Raw genomic sequence first — 24,462 nt, 5'->3', positions numbered from 1 at the left:
TCGTTTTGGTTAGTCTAGTTTTGGTTTTTAGTTTCTGTTTTGGGGGGGGGGGGGGGGTTGAAACGGGGCTTGCTGTCTCTCCCTGCGGGGGAATGCGACTTTTTTGTCGTATTCCCCTTCTCTGCCTCCGTCTGCGCTGAGGCCTAATGGCGGAGCTGGCGACCTCGAGGCTCAGGAGGCAGAGCCCGCCAGGACTCGCCCTGAGCTCGCTCCCGTGAGGACGGCCCGGCTCGGGGCTGGAACAGGGCTTCCGTGAGGGGCTGTGACGCTCCCGTGAGGACGGCCGGCCCGAGGAAGGAACGGTGCTCCCGTCGGAGTGGCCGAGCTCGGGGAGGTACGGCGTTCCCAGCCCAAGGGAGGTACGGCGCCCATGTCGGGGCGGCCCAGCCCGAGGGAGGAGCGGCGCCCAGTCGGGGCGGCCTGGCGCGAGGCTGAGACGGTAACGGCACTCACGTGAGGGCGATCCGGCTCGGGGCTGGAACGATGCTCCGGTGGCTTGGACGGTGTTCTGGCGGCGGTGGCCTGAGTCCGGGGTTCGGCCGCGGGCCAGCGGCTGCGTCAGCAGGACTGGTGAGCGGCAGCTTCGACCACCCCGGGCCGCGGTGTTTGAGCCGCGAGACAGTTGTAACATCGCCCGGGGGGTATCGCCTCAGCGCAGAGGGAGAAGAGGAGGGAAGAGACTGGAGACCTAAGACTTTTGCCTCCATCACAGTGAGGAGATGTTGGGTGGACTCACTGTGGTGGATGTTAATATGTGTTTATTGTTGTTTTTTATTGTATTGTATTGTATGTATGACTGCTGCAATTTCGTTCAGACTTCGGTCTGAATGACAATAAAAGGTAATCTAATCTAATCTAATTTAATCTAGTTCTATGTTATTCCACTTTCTAAGCTGCTCCCTGCACAAGGAGCAATCTTACCGAGGACAATTAACCTACAAACCCGCACCTCTTTGAGATGTGGAAAGAAACTGGAGTAGCCAAGAGAAACTCACACGGTCACAGGGAGAACATGCAAACTCCACACAGGCAGCACCCAAGGTCATGTTTGTGCCCGAGTCTCTGGCGCAGGGAGGCAGCAGCTCTACCTGCTGCATCAGTGCTCCTACTCTATCCAAATATTGAGGTATAAGCCACCTGTTACAGGAGCCCAGGGCACTCGTCCAGAATATTACACTCGCTTGACTGGTCTTGTAAAGAAACACTTGTGGAAAGACATGAAATAAAACAGAAACTGCTTTAAAAACCAACGTAGTCATTGGAATGTTGGGTCACTTTCCTCAGTAATTGTCAATTTGCAAGAATTGCCCAGGAGTCTCTGGGAATTAACAATCGATCTTTCTGAAACCGTGGTGGGTAAAAACCCTGGAGAAGGTCACGGAGAGGTCACTCAGACCCTCAGACTATCCTCGATCGGACTTTACTGGCTACACATGACAATGAACTAAACTGAACCAAAACAATTGTATTTTTCATTTTCCTTAGAGGATACAAAAGGCTATATTAAGTGGGCAGAATGATGGGGAAATGACATGAGAAAAGCTTCATGAGTTAGACCGAGCAGTCGTGTGAAATAGTGTTCTGAGAAATGTCATCCACCTGAAATATTATCTCTTGTTCCTTTTCCCACTGATGCTGCCTGTTCTGCTAAACCCTTTCTTATTATTATTTCAGGAATCTCTCCTCCCCCATCGATGCTTCCACCACCCCATGTAATCCCTGTGTGAAACTCTCAACTAACAAGGAATGAAATTCACATTTAGTTTTAGCATGGAAACAGGCTGTTTGTGTCACCGAGTCCAAACCAACCAGAGATCATGTTGCAGCTATATAAGATGTTGGAGATGCCACATTTAGAGTATTGTGGTCAAACATAACCCAAGGCTTAATCTTCTCTTGCAAATGCAACTTGTTGTGGTTTAATTCGAGACAAACAGAAAAAAAACAACTATCAATTTATCAATTTTAATAACTCATTCCATTTATTTTTCAATGTATTATTGACAATCTCCTTTATTTTACAATTGTCCTTTCCTGCACCGGTTCAACTGTGAACAACCACACACAGACACACACACACACACACACACGGACACACACGGACACACACACACACACGGACACACACACGGACACACACACACACGGACACACACACACACACACACACACACACACACATGGACACACACACACACACACACACACACGGACACACACACACACACACACACACACGCACAGACACACACACGGACACACACACACGGACACACACACACACACACACACATGGACACAGTGACCAACTGACAGTGCTATACACCAATATTAATCACACTCTACTCAACACAGAGACATCAGTGCAACAACACTTTACTGTGGATGGGATGCAGTAACTGAGCCCCACCCTGCTCATATTTACTGCGCACACACATGTATACAAACACACACGTACACAAACGCACCCACTCATGGTTATGCAAATACATTCTGGCAATACTGGAAAATATCAAACTGAACACAACTGCTACTAACTACCCAACAAAGGTGGACATTTTGAGGATGACCATCGCACAGTAACATGGGATAGTCCACGGACATGCTACAAGATCGGTACATCATTTACTGCTACCAGTGTGTATATGTTTTAATTCAAGAACCGTGAAGTGGCTGAGCAACGCTTGGAGTGGCTGCATTGTCAGGAGTGTAGTGATGGTCTTCAAAGACCTGTCCAAGATGCAACCGTTCCGTAGCTTCAGGTCTCGTGTTGACTTGTCCCTGGTACAAGAAAGCAGACACACAAGGTATTTAAGACATGTGTAGGAAGGAACTGCAGATGCTGGTTTAAACCGTAGACACAAAATGCTGGAGTAACTCAGCGGGACAGGCAGCATCTCTGGAGAGAAGGACTGGGTGAAGTTTCGGGTCGATGACCCTTCTTCAGACTGGTCAGATGTTCAATGCTGGGATTTATTTATTTATTTCTCTCTCTCGTTTTCCCGGGGACGATGTCTTGTTTCCGGGAAGCACCACCCGGTTGTTGGAAATCCTCACCAGGGTCCGACACGTGAAACTAGTTTTGCTGCTCCGGTCTTGGAGAAGCAGCTGGCTCTTTACTCCACTCTAATTATAAACACTGACTGATTCGTCTTCAGTTTGGCCACACCCCACCTTCGGGGAGCCACACCCCAATGTGAAGTCTAAAGTTCAAAATGGGCAGTAAAGCACTTGGCTAAAAGGAGTGCGTTCCTGTTATAGTACGTAATAGCTACCTCCCCACGGCCATTGGGCTATTAAACTCGGCTCGGACAAAACTCCGAACATTAATAGCCCATTGTCTGTTTATTTGCACTTTATCACACCAGAGAGTGGTGAATCTGTGGAATTCTCTGCCACAGAAGGTAGTTGAGGCTACAGTTCATTGGCTATATTTAAGAGGGAGTTAGATGTGGCCCTTGTGGCTAAAGGGATCAGGGGGTATGGAGAGAAGGCAGGTACAGGATACTGAGTTGGATGATCAGCCATGATCATATTGAATGGCGGTGCAGGCTCGAAGGGCCGAATGGCCTACTCCTGCACCTATTTTCTATGTTTCTATCAGTTTATTTATTCATGTGTGTATATATTTATACAATGGTATATGGACACACTGATCTGTTCTGTATTCATGCCTACTATGTTCTGTGTGCTGAAGCAAAGCAAGAATTTCATTGTCCTATCAGGGACACATGACAATAAACTCTCTTGAACTCGTGTATGAAGTCTGTCTCATCTTGTGGTCGTGCCTTATGGTTGTCGGGGGTAAGATTCAAGCCCCTCTATCTATAGTTATCATGAATTTACAGCAAAGAAACTGACCAACATCTTTGTTTCAGTTCTAATGCTCCACAAGACAATCGACATCTTATTTAATTTCAAAGCACAAACTTCATATCGTCATATTGCTTTATCTCCAAGAACCTTGTTCTCAGGACCAGCGCGTTCTTCCTGATTTCTCTCATGTTTGTCATAGATCTGCCTTATTTCATCTGTGCTTCTTCCAGAAGATTAATAGGTAGGGTTATTAACAACGAGATGTTTAAGAAGGAATTGCAGATGCTGGAAAAATCGAAGGTTGATAAAAATGGTGGAGAAACTCAGCGGGTGAGACAGCATCTATGGAGCGAAGGAATAGGTGACGTTTCGAGTCGAGACCCGAAGGGTCTCGACACGAAAAGTCACCTATTCCTTCGCTCCATAGATGCTTCAGTTTGTGAAGGTTCCTTCGCCCCATAGATGCTTATGCTGCCTCACCCGCTGAGTTTCTCCAGCATTTTTATCTACCTTTAACAAGGTGATTAGCCTTTGTTAATCACAGCGGAACGCACTCAGAGAGATCCTGTTCTATTAACAGAAGGCAATGTTAAGTCTGATTCCAGAAACTCACCACTATTTGTGAGCTGACTGTGCAGTAGTTCTCCTTGATCTGATCCCCTTGTCAACATAGTAATGTGTGTGAGAAGCAGGACCTGACAACAGTGTCTACACTGCCCGGGTGCGGTTAGAAAGGGAGTACGCCCTGTCCACGGGCACCCTGAGGGAGTTCCGGGACCGCTGGGCTCCGCAGGGTGTTGAATGTATCCTCAATAAGGATTGTATCATAGTTGAATAGTGGGTTATTATGGATATACGTTTGTATTGTATTATGGTGGTGGGTTCTGACTTGTTTTATTGTAGTGTAAATATTATTTTTTAATAATTGAATAAATGTTTTGATTTAAAAAAAAAAGTGTCTACACTTTCACATTGCAACAGAACGGACTGCTGGCAACTGGACCTGGCTCGATGGTTGTGTGTAGAACCATAATCATACGACCCGTCCTCAGCTCGGGAAGTCAGGTAGAATGTATCCTGCCTGCCACATACAAAACGTTAGTATTTAGTATTCAAGATACAGCATGGAAACAGGCCCTTCGGCCCACCAAGTCCATGCTGACCATCAATCACCCATTCACACTAGTTCTATGCTATGGCCACAGTCTTAGAATAAAGGGGAGGTCATTTAAGACTGAGGTGAGAAAAAACATTTTCACCCAGAAAGTTGTGAATTTATGGAATTCCCTGCCACAGAGGGCAGTGGAGGCCAAGTCACTGGATGGATTTAAGAGATAGTTAGATAGAGCTCTAGGGGCTAGTGGAGTCAATGGATATGGGGAGAAGGCAGGCACGGGTTATTGATAGGGGACGATCAGCCATGACCACAATGAATGGCGGTGCTGGCTCGAAGGGCCGAATGGCCTCCTCCTGCACCTATTTTCTATGTTTCTATCCCACTTTCTCATCCACTCCCTACACAAAAGGAATGATTGCAGAGGCTATTAACCTACAGACCCACCTGTTATTGGGATGAGGGACGAAACCCACACGGGGCTGTGCCGTGGAAAACTCTGCCAGGTGCAGAAGAACCTTCTGGAATTTGGTCGCACAAATGGGAAGTAAATGGGAATTAGGCTCTTACCGTGGTGGGTCCTCTTCAGTTTTCGGCCTTGGCTGCTGTTTCTGTTGCTTTAAACAAAGAGGAGAGAGCAAGGTTAAAACACCATGCAATACCTGAACAGTGGAAGATGAAACACAGTCCTGAGTACAATGTTTCAGCAAACTTAAACTGAGCGTAATAGCCATGTGCAACCATCCACTTAATTATGGTTAACACCTAACTTCAATTTAACTCAGCTTCACTTCCTTAACTCCCCCATTTTTCATATTCCAATAACGCACAGCTCAATCATTTCTGAGATCATCCAAGCACAAAACCAATCAAATAGTAGATATATTGTAACTCACATTTCACAGTTGTGGCTGCGTTTTGCATCGTAATTTAGCATTTCAATACACAACCAATATTGAGGATCCTCTCACTCCGACAGCTACGCTATAGATGTCTTTTTGCCAAAAGTCAGAGCAGTCCAAGTCCATGATTCCTGCCTGTCTAATCCTATCGTGAAATGCCCCGTGCAGTTCAACGGCAGCTTGATATTATATATTCAGGGTGAAAGCTCTTTAGCCTTTCAGTCACGGAACTGTACATCAACAGAAACGGGCTCAAGTATTCTGCCCAAGTCTGAAGAAGGGTTTCGGCCCGAAACGTCGCCTATTTCCTTCTCTCCATAGATGCTGCTGCACCCGCTGAGATTCTCCAGAACTTTTGTCTACCAACTATTCTGCACTGACCAAGTTGCAAAACTGAGCTCATCCCTCTTAGAAACATATACTATAGATGCAGGAGTAGGCCATTCAGCCCTTCGAGCCAGCACCGCCATTCAATGTGACCATGGCTGATCATCTAGAATCAGTACCCCATTCCTGCTTTCTCCCCATATCCTTTGATTCCGTTAGCCCTAAGAGCTACATCTATCCTCTGTGTGAAAAACCTGCTTCTTGGGTCTCTTTTAAATTTTGTCTCTCTCACTTTAAACCTATGACCTCGAGTTATAGGCCCCACTACCCTGGGGAAAAGACTGTGGGCTATTCACCTTGTAAAGGTAAACTAACCCACTGTGTGTGTGGAGTGGATGAGAATGTGAGAAAATACAGAACCAGTGGGAAAATGGAGGAGGACTGGCCAAATGTTGTGCCTTCCACCACAGGGATGAATGCTGTGGTGGATGTTTGTGTGTTCTTCTTTCATTGTACCGCTGCTGGCAAATTCATTTCTCTTGCACTTTATGTACAAGTGACGAATAAAACTGATTGATTGATTGATTGAATAGATGTCAGACGTGGACCTAGTGGCCAAAGAACCTGTTGCCATGCTGTATCTCTAAACCATGTAACAAGCCTTTGAAGGGGATACATCATGTGTATCTTAATATGCACATTCACCATTGTGTGGATCAGCTTTGTGGATCAGAGGATCTTTCCTGTACTCTACATAACTGCTGTCTTGATGAGAAAGTAATTTGGGTGATCTTAGTTCATTCATTAGGCACATTAAGTTCCCTTTTGCAGTCTGGGTCGATGCAAGACTCCCAGCGTTAGTGTTTCACTGTCCGGAGCAGGTAGTCCACGCTTACGTTTGACGATGATCGGAGTATCCACGTGGGCCTCCTCATCACCAGGTGACCTGGAGAAAAAGGAAATGTAAAAGAGGATCAGAGCATAGATGCACCAGCACTGATCTGATTTGTTTCAGAAAATATTTACTTGTTGCATCACCAATCCCAACACAAATAAAACTACCTCTGCACAGTATCCAGTATTCCCAGAGCAAGGTCAGCACAGATCAGATAGAAAGACCCTTCTGTATTATCCCAGTAAACATGTTCAGTCTAGATCTGGCAGTGGACCAGATCTATGGGGCAGCTTTAGTCTGTATCTAATCCACTAGATACTGACCAAGACTCTACAAAGTCCTAAAGACTTTCGACAAAAATAAGTCGAGGAACAAAAGGAAATCCATCTTGGAATCATTTGTCTTTTTACTTACTGTGACTGGAAATGTAAAATAAAACAGCAAATGGTGTCATGTTTAAGAAGGAACTGCAGATGCTGGAGAAATCGAAGTTAGACAAAAATGCTGGAGAAACTCAGCGGGTGAGGCAGCATCTATGGAGCGAAGGAATAGGTGAATTTTCGGGTCGAGTCTGAAGAAGGGTCTCGACCCGAAACGTCACCTATTCCTTCGCTCCATAGATGCTGCCTCACCCGCTGAGTTTCTCCAGCATCTGTGGAGCGAAGGAATAGGTAACGTTTCGGGTCGAGACCCTTCCGGGTCTCGACCCGAAACGTCACCTATCCCTTCATCAGTCAGAAGAAGGGTCTCGACCCGAAACGTCACCTATTCCTTCGCTCCATGGATGCTGTCTCACCCGCTGAGTTTCTCCAGCATTTGTGTTTACCTAGCAAATGGTGTCATGATTAGTTTGTTGCCACCACATGTACCGAGATACAGTGGGAGGTTTAGGTGGTCACTGACTTGGTGTCAAGTCCTGCTGCTTGGTTCAATGAGGTCACATCTGATCAATAACATCACTTCATTTATCTTTATCTTACTCAAGATGCTCTGCCTGGGGGCTCTAATGGTCACATCGGCAGCAGATGTTGCTGGGATGAGGTGGGTGCAGAGATAGTGTGAAAAAAACCAACTTCAGGCTTTGAATGGACCAGCCCCAATTCTTACGGTAGTCTTTCTTATTTTTATCCAAAGTCTTTGGGACAGTGTAGATGAAGCTTCACCTGTATCTAGTGGATTAGACATTGACTAAAGATTTCATGTTCAGGATTTCCTCAGGCCTTTGACCCTTGTTAACGTTACCGGAGAGAATACTGAACACAATGGACATGCATAGTCATGCAAGCTGAGTAATTCTGGGCCACTGTGTACAAGACACTGCTGCCCTCTGATACTCAGCTCTGGTGGTCTCCGCCCCCCCCCTCCCCCCCCCCCCCAGCCACTCAGTGCCATTACCTGGGCTTCTGGTTGAAGCTACAACGACATTTCCGACCTGCAAGAAATGACAGGAATGAGACATTCTGTACATCTGGACCAGCAGGGTTTACACATACAGCGCGGAAACAGGCCCTTTGGCCCACCGAGTCTGTGCTGACCAGTGATCTCATACACTAGCACACTGGGGAACCAACAAACTTGTACGTCTTTGGACTGTGAGAGGAAACTGGAGCACCCGGGGAAAACCCACGTGGTCACGGGGAGAACGTACAAACTCTACTTTGACACTATGCTGGACTCACTGTGGTGGATGTTAATATGTGTTTATATGTTGTTTTTTATTGTATTGTATTGTATGTATGACTGCTTCAATTTCGTTCAGACTTCGGTCTGAATGACAATAAAGGCTATCTAATCTAATCTAATCTAATCTAATGCTGCCTAAAGGAGAGGTCATTCAGCTCTTTAACCCTGTTACACTATTTAATTATTTAATGTCAATAGTTTGCTGGTCCTCGGGCAGCTCTGACCCATCCACAATGTATGACAATGTATGACACAGCTCCCAAAAAGCCACACAGCCAACATGATCACATACTATCTATCGCATGTCTAATGAAGGTGGAATAAAGAATGGCCACAGGGTGAGTGGAAACATCCTGTATACTCACTCAGGATCAGCAGGATGCCAAGAGTAAAGAGAATGGCAGCAAACACCAGGCCTCCGATCCGCAGAGTCTTATAATCTACAAAGAGATCGTCATATATTTAGTGTCTGATTTGCAAACCCTGTCAATCCCGAAAACGAGAGATGTATTGTTTTTGATTGTGAAAGACACAGCATGGAAACAGGCCCTTCCACCCACCTAGTCCATACTGGCCATCGACCACCTAATATCCCACTTTTGCATCTGCTCCACACATACTCGGGGCAATTTACAGAGGCCAATTAACCTGCAAACTTGTACGTCTTTAGGATGTGGGGGAAACCGGCGAATCTGGGAGAACGTGCAAACTTCACACAGACAGAACCCGGGGTCAGGATCGAACCTGGGTCTCTGGCGCTGCATGGTAACAACTCCACCCGCTGCACCACCGCCTGTTGTAACATGTTTGAAGACCCAGCACAGAAAGAGATATTGGGGCCATCAGTCTGCTTCTATCAGCTTGTACCATTAGAACCTCATCACCTTGATACACAAGTATACTCTTTCAGTATTCATTCAATTACTTTTTCAAAGTTGTCATTACAAACACTCTTGGAGGCAAACCATTCCAGATCATGAATAGTGACAGAAACAATCTGTATATAAAGCAACTCCTGCAGGAGGATGACAGTGTGCGTGTGTGTGTCTGCGCGCACGTTTGTGTGAGTGTGTGCATACGCGCGCATTTTGTGAGTGTGTGTACGTGCACGTGTGTGTGCGCCCATGTGCGCCCGTGTGCGCCCGTGTGTGTGTCTGCGCGCATGTTTGTGTGAGTATGCATCTGCACGTGTGTGCGCCCGTGTGTGTGTCTGCGTGCATGTTTGTGTGAGTGTGCATCTGCATGTGTGTGTGTGCGCACACGCGCGCTTGTGTGAGGGTGCAACGTTGATGGGCTTCATTGCCGAGACAAATGGGAAAATTGATGATAACTTTCTAAAAGCACAAAGATTGAGGCTGTGGCACGGTGCTGGGAGACAGCCAGACCACAACGTGTTGGGAAAGATAACTGTGATGACAGTGGCCGGGATCATCAATAGATGCAGCACTCCAGGGTGTAATATAATAAACAGTGCTTAAGTAATTTTAATTAAAAAGGAAATAGGAACAAATAATTGAGCCACTCACCGTAAAAAAACTGGTCATTGCCTTGAAATGTCGAGGACATGAAACACAACAACATAGATAATAGGTCAATGTTCACAGCAGCAATGTCTCACAAACTGTAACCCCTAAGTTACAGGAGAACAGGCAGAGAGAAGCTCTTTCTCTTCTGACTCACACATACAGCCTACACATAGTGTGTTCACAGCCAGAAAGTACATGCACTTGTCACACACACACACACACAGCCAGGTCACACCTCTCCCTGGGCACAGGCCAAACCCTCACTACATGTCTCCCATTGTCCATGTCCATCCCACTGGGATAGATTGTAATCACATCCACCCAGCCATCCATCCCTCATCCCACTCAACGGTCTTCCCAGTGTAACCTTCAGCACAAACCTTCCATCTAAACCCTCACTGCACACTCTCTCTCTCCACCAAACCCGCAGGTATTTGGGATGTGGGAGGAAACCGGAGCACCTGGAGAAAATCTGGGAGAACATGCAAACTCCACACAGACAGCACCCGGTCAGTATCAAACCCAGGTCTTTACTGCTCGTGAGGCAGCTGCTCTACCCGCTGCACCACTGTGCCGTCCCATCAGAATGAGGGCATAGATATTTTATATTGATTTAAATGATTTACTTCTGATTTCCACTGTAAATTCCAGCATACACTTTCATCATGATAAATGCCATTTGTAAACACGTTATACTGCAAATGGATTCTTTGTTCAATGTGTGGATGATATTTCCACTGGGAAAATTTACACTGCTTAGAGTCATGTCATAGAGTGATACAGTGTGGAAACAGGCCCTTCAGCCCATCTTGCCCACACCGGCCAACATGTCCCAGCTACACTAGTCCCACCTGCCTGCGTTTGATCCATATCCCTCCAAACCTGTCTAACTGTTTCTTAAACATAGGGATAGTCCCAGCCTCAACTACCTCCTCTGACAGCTTGTTCCATACACCCACCACCCTTTGTGTAAAAAGTTGCCCCTCAGATTCCTATTAAATCTTTTCCCCTTCACCTCGAACCTATGTCCTCTGGTTCTCGATTCCCCTACTCTGGGAAAGAGATTTTGTGCATCTTCCTGATCTAATCCTCTCATGGTTTTATCAGGTTATCACCCACTTACCCCGCTCAATGGGATGTGGCCATAAACCCCGTAGAACATGACATTTTGCCAGCCCCCCCCCAAACCTCGTCCCTCCCCTATCTCCGCAAGTTGAGCATCTGACAATGAATTATACAACGGCAGGAAAACTAGACACATGCAAATGAGCGGAGGCTTACCCATGTCGGTAGAGTTGCCTGCAGCTGGAAAGGAAAGAATTATGAGTGGTGAGCAACAGAATTATTTCCACATCTCCGTACAAAACAATTCCAATCAGTAAACGACTCCTCAATCGAAATTCAAGGAAAGTGAGCAACCTTACAAGCATTTTTCTTTAGATAAGGACACAAAAAGCTGGAGTAACTCAGCAGGACCGGCAGGCAGCATCTCCGGAGAGAAGGAATGGGTGATGATTTGGGTTGAGACTACTTCTTCATTGTTTTGTGTTGAGGGAATGATACATGTATGGGATAGTTGAATAATGTCTGCGTGTTACACAGACACGGGACCATCAATGCAAAGCTGGGGGGGTTATTTCCCTGACTGGGGCCACACGCATCAGTTTCTTTTTATCGTGGACCGGGATACAGTGAAAGACAGCGTAGGTCCCCCTCGTGAAAAGGCAAGAGTCAACAGTATTTAATTGTCAGAAATTCTTCCCAGCTGTTTATCAGGCAACTGAACCATCCCACCACAACCAGAGAGCAGTGCTGAACTACTATCTATCTCATTGGAGACCCTTGAACTATCCTTGATAGGACTTTGCCGGCTTTACCTTAACTAAACATTATTCCCTTATCATGGAATCTATACACTGCAAATTGCTGGATTGTAATCATGTATTGTCTTGCTGCTGACTGGTTAGCACACAACAAAAGCTTTTCACTGTTCCTCGGTACACGTGACAATAAACTAAACTGAACTGATGTACAGCCAATGGAACAATGACATTTTATTCCTTACAGAATAATGAAAGGCATAGAGTGGATGTGCAGACTATGTTTCCACTGGTGGGAGAGTCTAGGACCAGAGGTCATAGCCTCAGAATTAAAGGGTGCTCTTTTAGAAAGGAGACGAGGAGGAACTTCTTTAGTCAGAGGGTAGTTAATCTGTGGAACTCATTGCCACAGAGGTCTATGAGGCCAATTATTAAGGCAGAGAGACAAATTATTGATTAAAACGTGTGTCTGTCAAGGCAGGATAATGGGATTAGGAGGCAGAGATCAGCCATGATTGAATGGCAGAGAAGACCTGATGGGCCAAATGGCCTAATTCTACTCCTATAACTTGTGACATTCTTACTAGTAGCAGTATAACACCTGGTAACACAATATACATGGATATAATATATAACAAACAAAATAAATTAGTAACGTCAATGTGAGTGTAAAAAGCCCAGTCCTTGATGCAACCCATGACAGTCAGTGTCATACCAACAGCAGATGGAGTCGGGCAGGTACAACACTCAGTTACCTGGAGCCCACACTTACCAGCCACTTGAATGAGTCCACAGCACAGGATGAACAGGTACGCTTCCATGGTGCCTAGAAAACAAAGGGGGTTTTGTTTACAATGTAAAGGGATTTTTGGACAGGTAAACCTTGCCCATCTTAAGTCAGGGACTGATGTGAGTGCTTCAGCACGACTCTTCCACACAGAAGGAGCAACGGCATTCAAGGCGGGAGAGCAGAGTTAAAACCAGTGACCATGGCTTTTGTTTCATGTAACTCTTTCAGCTGTTCCTCAAGGTCCCAGAGCCAATCTTGAGAATCAGAAGGTGCATATCTAGAATCCTGCCACAAGCATATCCTGGGTCATAGTGATGCAGCACGGAAACAGGCCCTTCAGCCCAACTTGCCCATGCCGACCAACATGCCCCATCTACACTAGTCCCACCTGCCTGCGTTTGGCCCGAAAATAAGAGAGGTGTCTTGTTTTGATGGATTGAAAAATACAGCATGTAAACAAGTCCACCCACCGAGTCCACGCTGACCAGTGGCCACCTGTTCACACTAGTTCTATGTTATGCCACTTTCCCATCAACTCGCCACACACTAAGGCCAATTTACAGAGAGTCAATTAATCTACAAGCACGCACGTCTTTGGGACGTGGGAGGAAACTGCAGCGTTGGAGAAAACCCACGCGGTCGTAGGGAGAACGTGCAAACTCCACACAGACAGCCCCCATAGTCAGGCACGAACCTGGGTGTCTGGTGATGTGAGGCAGCAACTCGACCATCTAGGCCACATGCCAGAATACCGAAAAACATAACATACCAGAGGTATTATTAAGTTCTGGTTTAATCGGAAATGGGAACTTTAGGACAGAGGCATGTTTTATGTTACAAAGAAGGGGAAAGGGTGGACCTGTTTCTGATAGGGTGGAGATGAAGAGAAACGCAGATTGCCATCAACACTAAGATGGTTTGTCAATCTTCTTCTTCTTGCGTATGGCGTGCACAGCCTAAAGTTGTAGGACAACTTGTTTGTTCTATTTGATCTTATTTGATTGTGTACGCCGGGTTGATTGCATTTGTCGAAACGGTTGATTGCATTTGTCGAAACAGGGCGGACCGCGTGAAGGTTGCAACATGGTTTGTCAATGAGGTGGTGTAAATATGGGGAGAATATGGGAGAAAGGAACTGAGCCAAATGGCCAGAATGATGACAACACAACACTGGACTATGGCAACATGAACCATTCCCCCCCCACCCCATCCACACACCCCCACCAATGTGAGATGCCACTGATGTGAGTGATGAAACTTACTCCCTTCCCCTGAGGGACAGCCTCACCAGCTGAGCAACCACCCGGGCATTCTCTGCTCTTTCAGCACAATGAGAAATGCGCAGTCCTGAGGCAAACTGGAAGGGCAGGTTATCTGAAATTGCCCAAATCATAGTTTGGCCCCCAGGCCTGTCACATGTGCGGACAGTAGATGCGGTGTTCCTGCACCCGACACTGGGCTTCAATGGAACCGTCTCACTGAGACTACACTGCAGAAGGAGTGATGGGGATTGAAGAACTAGAGTTCCAAGCTCCAGTTACTTGGGGTCACTCTTGTGGGCTGAATGGAGGTGTTCCGCAAAAGAGTCAGCCTAGTCTGCATTTGCTTTCCCAAGTGATTGATTTCAGGAATATTTCCCCAATATCCTTAGCTTGACATTAAAGTTACGGTGTCTTTCCTTTGAAACATGGCCCAAGTTCAATGGAGTTGAATCACAAAGCTGTGCAGCGCGGAAACAGATCGACAGATTCTTGATTAGTAATGGTGTCAGGGGTTATAGGGCGAAGGCAGGAGAATGGAGTCAAAAGGGAAAGATAGATCAGCCACGATTGAATGGTAGAGTAGCCAAATGGCCTAGTCTGCTCCTTATGTTCCTTTAAATCTTTCCTCTCTCACCTTAAACTCAGGCCCTCTAGTTTTAGACACTCCTACCTTGGGGAAAAGACAGTGATCATTCACCTTATCTACACCCCTCATGGTTTTATAAACCTGTATAAGGTCACCCCTCAGCCTCCTACACTCAGGGCAAAAAGTTCCAGCCCATCCAAGCTCATCCGCAGAACTCAATTCTTCCAGATCCAGTAACATCTCTGAAAATCTTTTTGGCACCGTTTCCAGTTTAACAACATCCTTTGACAGCATGATGACCAGAACTAGACACAATACTCCAATTGTGGCCGTCGCAACACCTTGTACAGCTATAACATGACATCCAATCCTTGCTATCCCTTGTCTAGTGTGGGTTTGGCAAAGATCCCAAGTTTGAATGAAAATGTAGAGAACAAAACACAAATAATTAGCTTTCAACTAGAGTTGCCGTGAGTGGGCTATTGGTTTCAAATGATGAATGGAAACATTTACAAAGCCATGGGGAAGGGCCAGGAGAACGGGGTAATTTAATCAACCAGATATGATGAGCCACATGATGCCATTCCATACTGTAGCACTCATCTTTAATAATTGTTTGTTTGACGTATCTGTGCCTTTGGCTAAAGTGGTGACAGGTAAGCATGTTTTATTATTCCCAGTACCGCCTCAGCATGAAGGCACTTTGTGCTCAGATAGGCAAAGGATTGAAAAATATTCCCATTGATAAACCAATTATCCAAAACATCCCTCTCTGCAAAGGTGCAGTAAAGACAACATATATCTTATACATGTCTGCCACAAAGCCCATGTTGATAACTATGTGTTGGAAGGATCTGCAGATGCTGCTTTAGACCAAAGATAGACACAAAACGCTGCAGTAACTCAGCGGGACAGGCAGCATCCCTGGAGAGAAGGAATGGGTCTGAAGAAGGGTCTCGACCTGAAACGTCACCTATTCCTTCTCTCCCCCAGAGATGCTGCAACGATGCACCACCATGCCACTGAGTTTGCTGAGCAACTTATGTAGACAGGCTCAGAAAATCTCTTCCTTAGAGCAAAACAGAGTAACTTTCATCCCTGGGATGAAACAGTGTAGTGTTCTGCCTCTGACATTCACTACATTAAAGTCAATGGAGTGAATTTTGGAATTCTGGAAACTATGTAGTGACTCAATTAGACAGTGTGGCATCAAATGCTCGATGATTACTTCACCATACCTGCTGCTTAAAGATGGGATCGTTCATTGAAATGAACAAGATTAAAGGATTAAGCGTGCAAACCTTATTTGAATGGACTTGCACAAAATGAAATAGACAATAGACAATAGGTGCAGGAGGAGGCCATTCGGCCCTTCGAGCCAGCACCACCATTCAATGTGATCATGGCTGATCATCCCCAATCCGTACCCCGTTCCTGCCTTCTCCCCATATCCCCTGACTCCGCTATCTTTAAGAGCCCTATCTAGCTCTCTCTTGAAAGCATCCAGAGAACCTGCCTCCACCGCCCTCTGAGGCAGAGAATTCCACAGACTCACCACTCTCTGTGAGAAAAAGTGTTTCCTTGTCTCCATTCTAAATGGCTTACTCCTTATTCTTAAACTGTGGCCCCTGGTCCTGGACTCCCCCAACATTCGGAACATGTTTCCTGCCTCTAGCGTGTCCAAACCCTTAACAATCTTATATGTTTCAATGATATATCCTCTCATCTTTCTAAACTCCAGAGTGTACAAGCCCAGCTGCTCCATTCTCGCAGCATATGACAGTCCCGCCATCCCGGGAATTAACCTTGTAAACCTACGCTGCACTCCCTCAATAGCAAGAATGTCCTTCCTCAAATTAGGGGACCAAAACTGCGCACAATACTCCAGGTGTGGTCTCACTAGGGCTCTGTACAACTGCAGAAGGACCTCTTTGCTCCTATATTCGATTCCTTTTGTTATAAAGGCCAACATGCCATTCGCTTTCTTCACTGCCTGCTGTACCTGCATGCTTACTTTCATCGAATGATGTACAAGGACCCCCAGATCCCGTTGTACTTCCCCTTTTCCCAACTTGACACCATTTAGATGTGACTGATCAGAGCTGGTTTGTGACTGGGTGGAAAGTCCTGGCCTGGAGCTACATGGTGTTAGATGTGGACTCTCACCACCGTTAGATCAGGCAAACAAGATTGGCATTGGTATGATGTGTAGGAAGGAACTGCAGATGCTGGTATACACTGCAGAAAGACACAAGGTGCTGGAGTAAACAAATCTACTTCATCGGCATTGGCTTCCCAATACTAACTGTTTCCCCTGTCACCATCGCTCCTCATGGTCCAATCCCAACATGCGTTCAGCTGTTCTGGTTGGGACTGTTGCTTTGCCCATGACCCTCCTTGGTTATGGCCACTGTTTGGACAGACAGAGCAGGACCAGGCGGGCAGCATGGTTCATATCTAGGTGGCCATCACCACTCCCACCCTGATGTGTGGGGGAGCAGGGCTCCCAAGTATAATCTTCAAGCCAGCCATTGATTGTTTCTGCAATATCCCATGCCTTCACGGCTACTTGGTTAGGGCACTTCAAACCACCCGTGACAACTGGCCAATTGATGACGTGGTTTGATTTCAGGCGATCCCATTATAGATTCTGTCTGCAACAAAGCTTTGAAGTAAATAGAACCATCACACTAACAGAATACAAATGTGCCCCACACCCAGATACTGGCGGTTGCGTACATGATCTTTCAGACTGTGCAAGAACAAACATTAAGGAACAAAACCCAGATGGCACAAAACTCCAGGACAAACGCACCACCCATGCAGAGGGTGAAATATCAACCCGTTCTCGTTCAGCAGCTGGCTGATCACTGATGGATTTTCAAGTTTTGTTTAAGACAGAAGGCAGAAAAGGAATGAATGTACAAAAGATGTAAATAGGTGATCACATATTCATATATGCACAGCTGACAGCACTTTACATAGTGAACCCACAGATATGGAACTAAGAATGGGAGCAAATGCATGAATTAAATTATTTAATCTGATCATCAGAAACATGACATCCGTGTTACACTGCAGACTTTTTGTTGGTGTGCTTAGATCGTTGGCTTATGGTGTTTAAAGCAGACACAAGGAACTGCAGATGCTGCTTGACAAAATAAGACACCAAGTGCTGGAGTAACTCAGCAGGTCAGGCAGCATCTCTGGAGAACATGGATAGGTGACGTTTTGGGTCGGGCACCATCCTCCTGACTCAAGGTTTCGAGACACTAAATGTTACTTATCCAAGACCCTCCGGAGATGCTGCCTGACCTGCTGAGTTACTCCAGCACTGTGTATTGTGTAGAATGTCTCATCATGCCAAGCTGATTGCTAAGGTACCAAAGACTTTGGGAACTGGGGTGTATATTGTGAAGTGTATTCTGCTTCAGCCAATACAGCCAAACCCACAGCAGAGACAACTAATACACAACAGAACAAATCTGCACAAGAGTCTCTAAGGTTCAGCATCAAATAAGATTTGGTACTGAGCTGCCAAAGGAGGTAGCATTGAGTCATCAAGTGATAGTTTCCAACAGGCCCTTCGGCCCAACATGTCCCATCTACACCTGCCAGCATTTGGTCCATATCCCTCCAAACCTGTCCTATCCATGTACCTGTCTAACTGTTTCTTAATAGTCCCAGCCTCAACTACCTCTGGCAGCTTGTTCCATACACCCACCACCCTTTGTGTGAAAGGGTGGACTGCTTTCACACTTGTGTGACCAAATATTTGGAGAAAGTGGTGTAAGAGTTTTAAAGGAAGGGAAGGGGCTGGGAGGTTTGGAGGCTGCTGGAAACACAGCCAGCAACATAAGAGGGATTAAGATGAAGGAAATGCAAGAGTCCAAAATTGAGGAGGTGGAAGGATTGCCAAGGACTGGTGGGAATTAAATAGATAACGAATGTTTTGCTTGGTCTATGTGGCGTCGTAGGAGATGTGAGATTGAAGCATTACTGAACGATTTCATATCTTGTCCGTGTGAATGTGGTTTCACCACCTATGTGTCTCTCTCTGCAGACTGTGGACGCTTGACGTTGACCTCATGAGCAAGGCTAGAGGGCAAGTGTGGTTTGATGTAATGGCAAGGAAGTGCAGATGCTGGTTTATACCGAAGAAAGACACGACGCTGGAGTAACTTAGTGGGTCAGGCAGCATCTCTGCAGAGCACGGATAGGTGACATTTTGGGCTGGGTCCCATCTTCAGGGTATAGTCTGGAAAAGACCGATTGAAGTTCTCCAGAGATGCTGCCTGACCCACTGAGTTACTCCAACATTTTGTGTATTTCTATGGTTTTATGTAACATTCCCATCAACTTGCAGAAATAGTTTAGTTTATGTAGTTTATTGTCCCGGGGTACAGTGAAAAGCTTTTGTTGCGTGCTAACCAGTCAGCAGAAAGACAATGCAAGATTACAATTGACATTTACAATGTAGAGATAGGAGTAAAGATTTAAAAATGTGGAGCGATTGTCGATCCACTTCCGTGACGAGCTCACAAATAGCCGGCTGGGTCGACCACAATCTTGGATCAATTATCTAAAGACTGTCATTATTTCTAGATGGCCAGTGGCGCATGCTTCAAACAACACTCCCTCCCTGTATAACCTGTCAGCACAGCAGCCCTGAAATGGAATCCCAGATTGCCTGACATTGGAACTAAACAAACTGCTACAGATGATCTTTGTTACGTAACAGCGGCTAAAAATATCTCAGATTGATGTTACTTCAGGTAAGGGTGGAGAACAGGCTTTACAACCTCCATAAACAAGACTATCCAAAACATATAAGATTGTTAAGGGTTTGGACACGCTAGAGGCAGGAAACATGTTCCCGATGTTGGGGGAGTCCAGAACCAGGGGCCACAGTTTAAGAATAAGGAGTAAGCCATTTAGAACGGTGAGGAGGAAACACTTTTTCTCACAGAGAGTGGTGAGTCTGTGGAATTCTCTGCCTCAGAGGGCGGTGGAGGCAGGTTCTCCGGATGCTTTCAAGAGAGAGTTCAATAGGGCTCTTAAAGATAGCGGAGTCAGGGGATATGGGGAGAAGGCAGGAACGGGGTACTGATTGGGGATGATCAGCCATGATCACATTGAATGGCGGTGCTGGCTCGAAGGGCCAAAAGCCTACTCCTGCACCTATTGTCTATTGTCTATAACTGATCTCCCAGTCTGGCAAGGTCTCAGTTTTAAAGGTGTCGGAAGGAACTGCTGGTTTAAATCAAAGATAGACACAAAATGCTGGAGTAACTCAGCGGGACAGGCAGCATCTCTGGAGAGAAGGAATGGGTGAAGTTTCGGATCTGAAGAAGGGCTCGACCCGAAACATCACCCATTCCTTCTCTCTAGAGATGCTGCCTGTCCCGCTGAGTTACTCCAGCATTTTGTGTCTATTTCAGATTTTAAATGCTGTGTGTTTAGTTGTTCCTCCCCAACTCCAGTCTCCCCCATCCCTCAAACACACAGCCATCTCTGGCTTCATTCAGGACGTACGGCATTCCTGACATCTCCAAACTCCATTGACCCAACCTTGGCAGCAATGACTTTAGCTCCAGAATTCCCTTCCCAAGTCTCACTGCCTTTCATTCCCTCTCGTGTGGGAAGGAGCTACAGATGCTGGTTTACGCCGATGAAGATTATGCTCCCTTCTCCCACATGTTCATTGAGCAACGCAGTCCCTTTGAGATATATATTTTTTAACTTAGTGAAGCCGCTGAATTAATTGTTCCGCGCTCAATGAGGGTTGCCCTTGGGGATTTCAAGTTTGAAACAAGAAAGTTTGCTTTGCACTGACATTCAGATTCTCACCTGCAAACCTCTGCACTTTTGTTTATTTTATTCTGAGTCATATTTCTGAGAAGCTGTGGGAAAATGGAGAGGACAAGGAGAAGCAGGGTGAAGGCTGAAGTGTACAATCCAGGAATGAGCATCTTAATGCCCTCCCAGCAAAGGAATCATGTGGGCACTTGCATCTTGCAGGGTGGTGAATCTGTGGAATTCTTTGCCACAAAGGCTGTGGAGGCCACAAGTCAATGGATATTTTTGAGTCAGAGATAGATAGATTCTTGATTAGTACGGGTGTCAGGGGTTAAGGGGAGAAGGCAGGAGAATGGGGTTAGGAGGGAGAGATAGATCAGCCATGATTGAATGGCGGAGTAGACTTGATGGGCCAAATGGCCTAATTCTGCTCCTAGTTCATGATTAATTTGTGCAATTCTGGTCACCCCTTCATAGGGAGGATGTGTGGGCTTTGGACAGGGTGCAGAAGTGGTTTATCAGAATGCTGCCTGAATTAGAAGGCATTACTTATAAAGTATATATAACATTCTGATTGGTATAGATAGGGCAGAAAGTCAGAACCTTTTTTCCCCCATGGTGGAAAAGTCAAAGACTAGAGAGCAGAGTTTTATGGTGAAAGGGGCAAAGATTAGAGGAGGTAAGTTGGGGATAAAAAAAAATTTGGGGTACATTTTTTTACACATTGAGTGTGGGTGCCTGGAACGCATTGGCAGGTGTGGTGGTGGAGGCAGATATGATGGTGGTGTTGAAGAAGCTTTTAGATACACACATGGTTATGCAGGGAATGCAAAGGGGAATAGTTTAACTTGGCACCAGGTTCAACATTGATACTGTATGCCAAAGGTATACACAAAAAGCTGGAGTAACTCAGTGGGACCGGCAGCATCTCTGGAGAGAAGGAATGGGTGGTGTTTCAGGTCAAGGGTCTCGACCTGAAACACCACCCATTCCTTCTCTCCAGAGATGCTGCCGGTCCCACAGAATTTTGTGTCTATCTTGTGGCAAAGGGCCTGTTTCTGTACTGCACATGGAGACATAAACAAAGACATCAGGAGATGTACAGCAGCTTTCGGAGTATCTGTGGTAAATGAGTCTACTGTGCTATTTAGAGAACAGCTAGGGTACAGTTTGGAAATATTCTTATTTAGCTGGTAACAGAAACCTGTAGAGTCCAGAACTTGATCCTGGTAAAAATAGAATATTATGCAGCATGTGTGATATTTTGAAATAAAATATGGGAAGGGGAGAGATGATTTTGCATTGAACATCTCACAACCATTTCAAACCAGTTAACAACTTTGCTGATATTACACGAGTTATATCCAAATCCCCTGTCCCACCTCGACCAAGTTCCCTGGCGATATCCCACTATTGATTTCACTGTGTATAACGCAGTTCTTTGTGGCACCAGTTCTAATCCTAGCCTTCACATTCACACATAGACCTCTTCTGCTTGGCTTATCAAACATCCAGCTTGATGCTGAACTTTTCGAAGCAACTAAAAGGGTCTGCATTGAAGATAGACACAAAAAGCTGGAGTAACTCAGCTGGAGAGATGGAATGGGTGATGTTTTGCCACAATTACTGTGTACAGTTCTGGTCACCATGCTGTAGAAGGATGTTGTTAAACCAAAAAGATTTACAAAGATGTTACTGGATCTGAAAGAATTGAGTTCTAAGGATTAGCTTGGATGGGCTGAAGAAGGGTATCGGCTCGAAACGTCGCCCATTCCTTCCTACACAAAGGGGTTTGCATCACGGTTTCTGATCTCCACCATGGCTGTGCTTGGAGTGGCTGATTGGGTGAAACACAAGAGGTTTTAGTGTGTATCTAGCTCATGCCTGAGAGCTCTGGGCTTCCTGGAAGACAGTGAAGAGGCAGCTACACTCCCGACCCATGGTGTTTGATGAGACTGCGGACAGTCTACGCTTATCGATTTGTCTTAAAATCAATGGGAAGTCCAATTTCTGAAAGACTGAGAGAGCACATCGTGTGAAACGGAGAGAGGGGGAATGAGCAATGGAGAGAGAGCGAGAGAGGAGGGGTGCGGGGAAGGGGAGGGGTGAGGGGGATGGGGGGGGGGTGAGGGGAGGGGGGTGAGGGTGAGGGGGAGAGGAGGTTCCGAGAGGGGGGGCTCCGACAGCCCGTGACAAGGTGACCATCCTTCCTGCCTTTAGGGTTAACATTTTGAACGGTTTTCTCAGCCGCTGACAAATCCTTTATCCATTGCCCCCGTGTTGGCTGGGCTGGGGCTGGGGCTGGGGCTGGGGCTGGGCTGGGACTGGGGCTGGGGCTGGGGCTGGGGCTGAGCGCCATGCAATGCTTGTTGCTGCTGACTGCAACTAACTGTGGACCCGGTCCCAACAACCTCAATGGCTCCCACACAAGGCGGGGAGAAGCGTCCCCCCACTATCCGGCTAGACACACAAATACCCCCCCCCCCCCCCCCTCAATTGAGTCACCGTTGACTCGGTCAATGTAACGAGGCTCCACAGACCGTGAAGGGAGAAGGTAAAACTCACCCCCCCCCCCCCCCCCCCACACACACACCCACACACACCCACCCACACACACACACACACACACACACACTGGTGAACAGTTCCACACAATGGGTGGGTTCAGTCTCCCCGAGCGGAAGGTTTGATGTAAACGACACGTCCAATGTGTTCGCGGCCCCCGGTCCCGTTCACACGGAGGATGGGATGGGATGGGAGGGGAGGGGAGGCTGTCCAGGGGGGGGGGGGGGGTCTGGATGAGGGGGGATATAGACAGATCCCTCTCCCACAGTCACAGACAGACAGACAGACCCATCACATCCACCACACTGACTGTATTGTGCAGATCGTGGTGTCAATGTTCCCCCGAGAGCCGGCACCTCCCGCGGCAACGCCCCGACACATGAGCCGGGCACCGAGCACCGTCTACCGGGGGGAGAGAGACGGCGATGTCGCCCCCACATACCCCCCCACACCCAGCCATCTCTCTCTCCCCGGATCAACACATGGACGGGAAACCGCCCAGCGCACAACACACCGGCTCTGCCACACTCACACTCACACTCACACTCACACTCGCTCGCTCACACTAACACGTTCCACACGCGGCTGAGATGGATGAAAGCTAGTTTCCCCCTATCTACCCACCCACACTGGGGGACAGACTCACCTCTCCGCACTCTCCTCCCCGGATGAAGCAGACGGTGCGACCCCCCCTTTACAACCAACGCCGGCTCGTCTGAGCGCCGAGAGGGGCGGGGGTCTCGGCTCCAGTCTGTCTGTCTGTCTGTCTCCCGGCGCCCGCCCGCCTCGCCCCGACACACACACACACACACACACACAGGCTGACACACACACACACACTGACACACACACACACACACACACACACAGACACACACACACACACACACACACTGGCACACTGACACACGAACACACACACAGACTGACACACACCCACAGACACACACACCCACAGACACGCTGACACACACACACACACTGACACACACACACACACTGACACACACACAGACTCACACACACACCCACTGACACACACACACAGACTGGGGCTGACAAAAGGAAGCGCGACTGGGTCCCCCCGATGGAGAGACAGAGCAGCCCCCCCCTCCCTCCCTCCCAGCCCGGCCAGTGACGGCTGACAAAAGCACCCCCCACCCCCCACCCACACACTCACACCCCTCTCCCCTCGCTGTGTCCCGCTCCAACGTGAAGCCCCTGGATATTCCTTTGTGACCACCTGAGCCCCTGAGTGTGAACGACTCGGGTGTGAGCAAAGGGCGGACAGGACAAGTGTGGCCGTGTTAGTGCATGAATCATCCATGGCCTTCAGCAGACGTGAATATCCGTGGGTAAAACCCAGACGTAAATCAA

General features: G+C 47.1%; 1 protein-coding gene across 1 annotated transcript; it reads right to left on the bottom strand.

Annotated features, from left to right (window-relative positions):
• Positions 1-2,195: 2,195 nt before the first annotated feature.
• LOC116991211 (FXYD domain-containing ion transport regulator 6-like) lies at positions 2,196-23,903 on the bottom strand. The gene is made up of 9 exons (XM_033049636.1): positions 23,732-23,903; positions 12,856-12,909; positions 11,545-11,568; positions 10,264-10,284; positions 9,103-9,177; positions 8,450-8,486; positions 7,056-7,105; positions 5,501-5,547; positions 2,196-2,781 (listed from the first exon to the last, which is right to left on the bottom strand). Exons 2-8 carry the CDS (start codon positions 12,902-12,904, stop codon positions 5,516-5,518), a joined length of 288 nt encoding a protein of 95 aa, XP_032905527.1. The 5' UTR covers positions 12,905-12,909; positions 23,732-23,903; the 3' UTR covers positions 2,196-2,781; positions 5,501-5,515.
• Between the last annotated feature and the right edge of the window lie 559 nt (positions 23,904-24,462).

Source organism: Amblyraja radiata, chromosome 33 (genome assembly GCF_010909765.2).
Source record: "Amblyraja radiata isolate CabotCenter1 chromosome 33, sAmbRad1.1.pri, whole genome shotgun sequence".
Classification (NCBI taxonomy): domain Eukaryota; kingdom Metazoa; phylum Chordata; class Chondrichthyes; order Rajiformes; family Rajidae; genus Amblyraja; species Amblyraja radiata.
The sequence above is the reverse complement of the archived record's forward strand: the minus strand, read 5'-3'. Positions and strand labels throughout refer to the sequence as shown.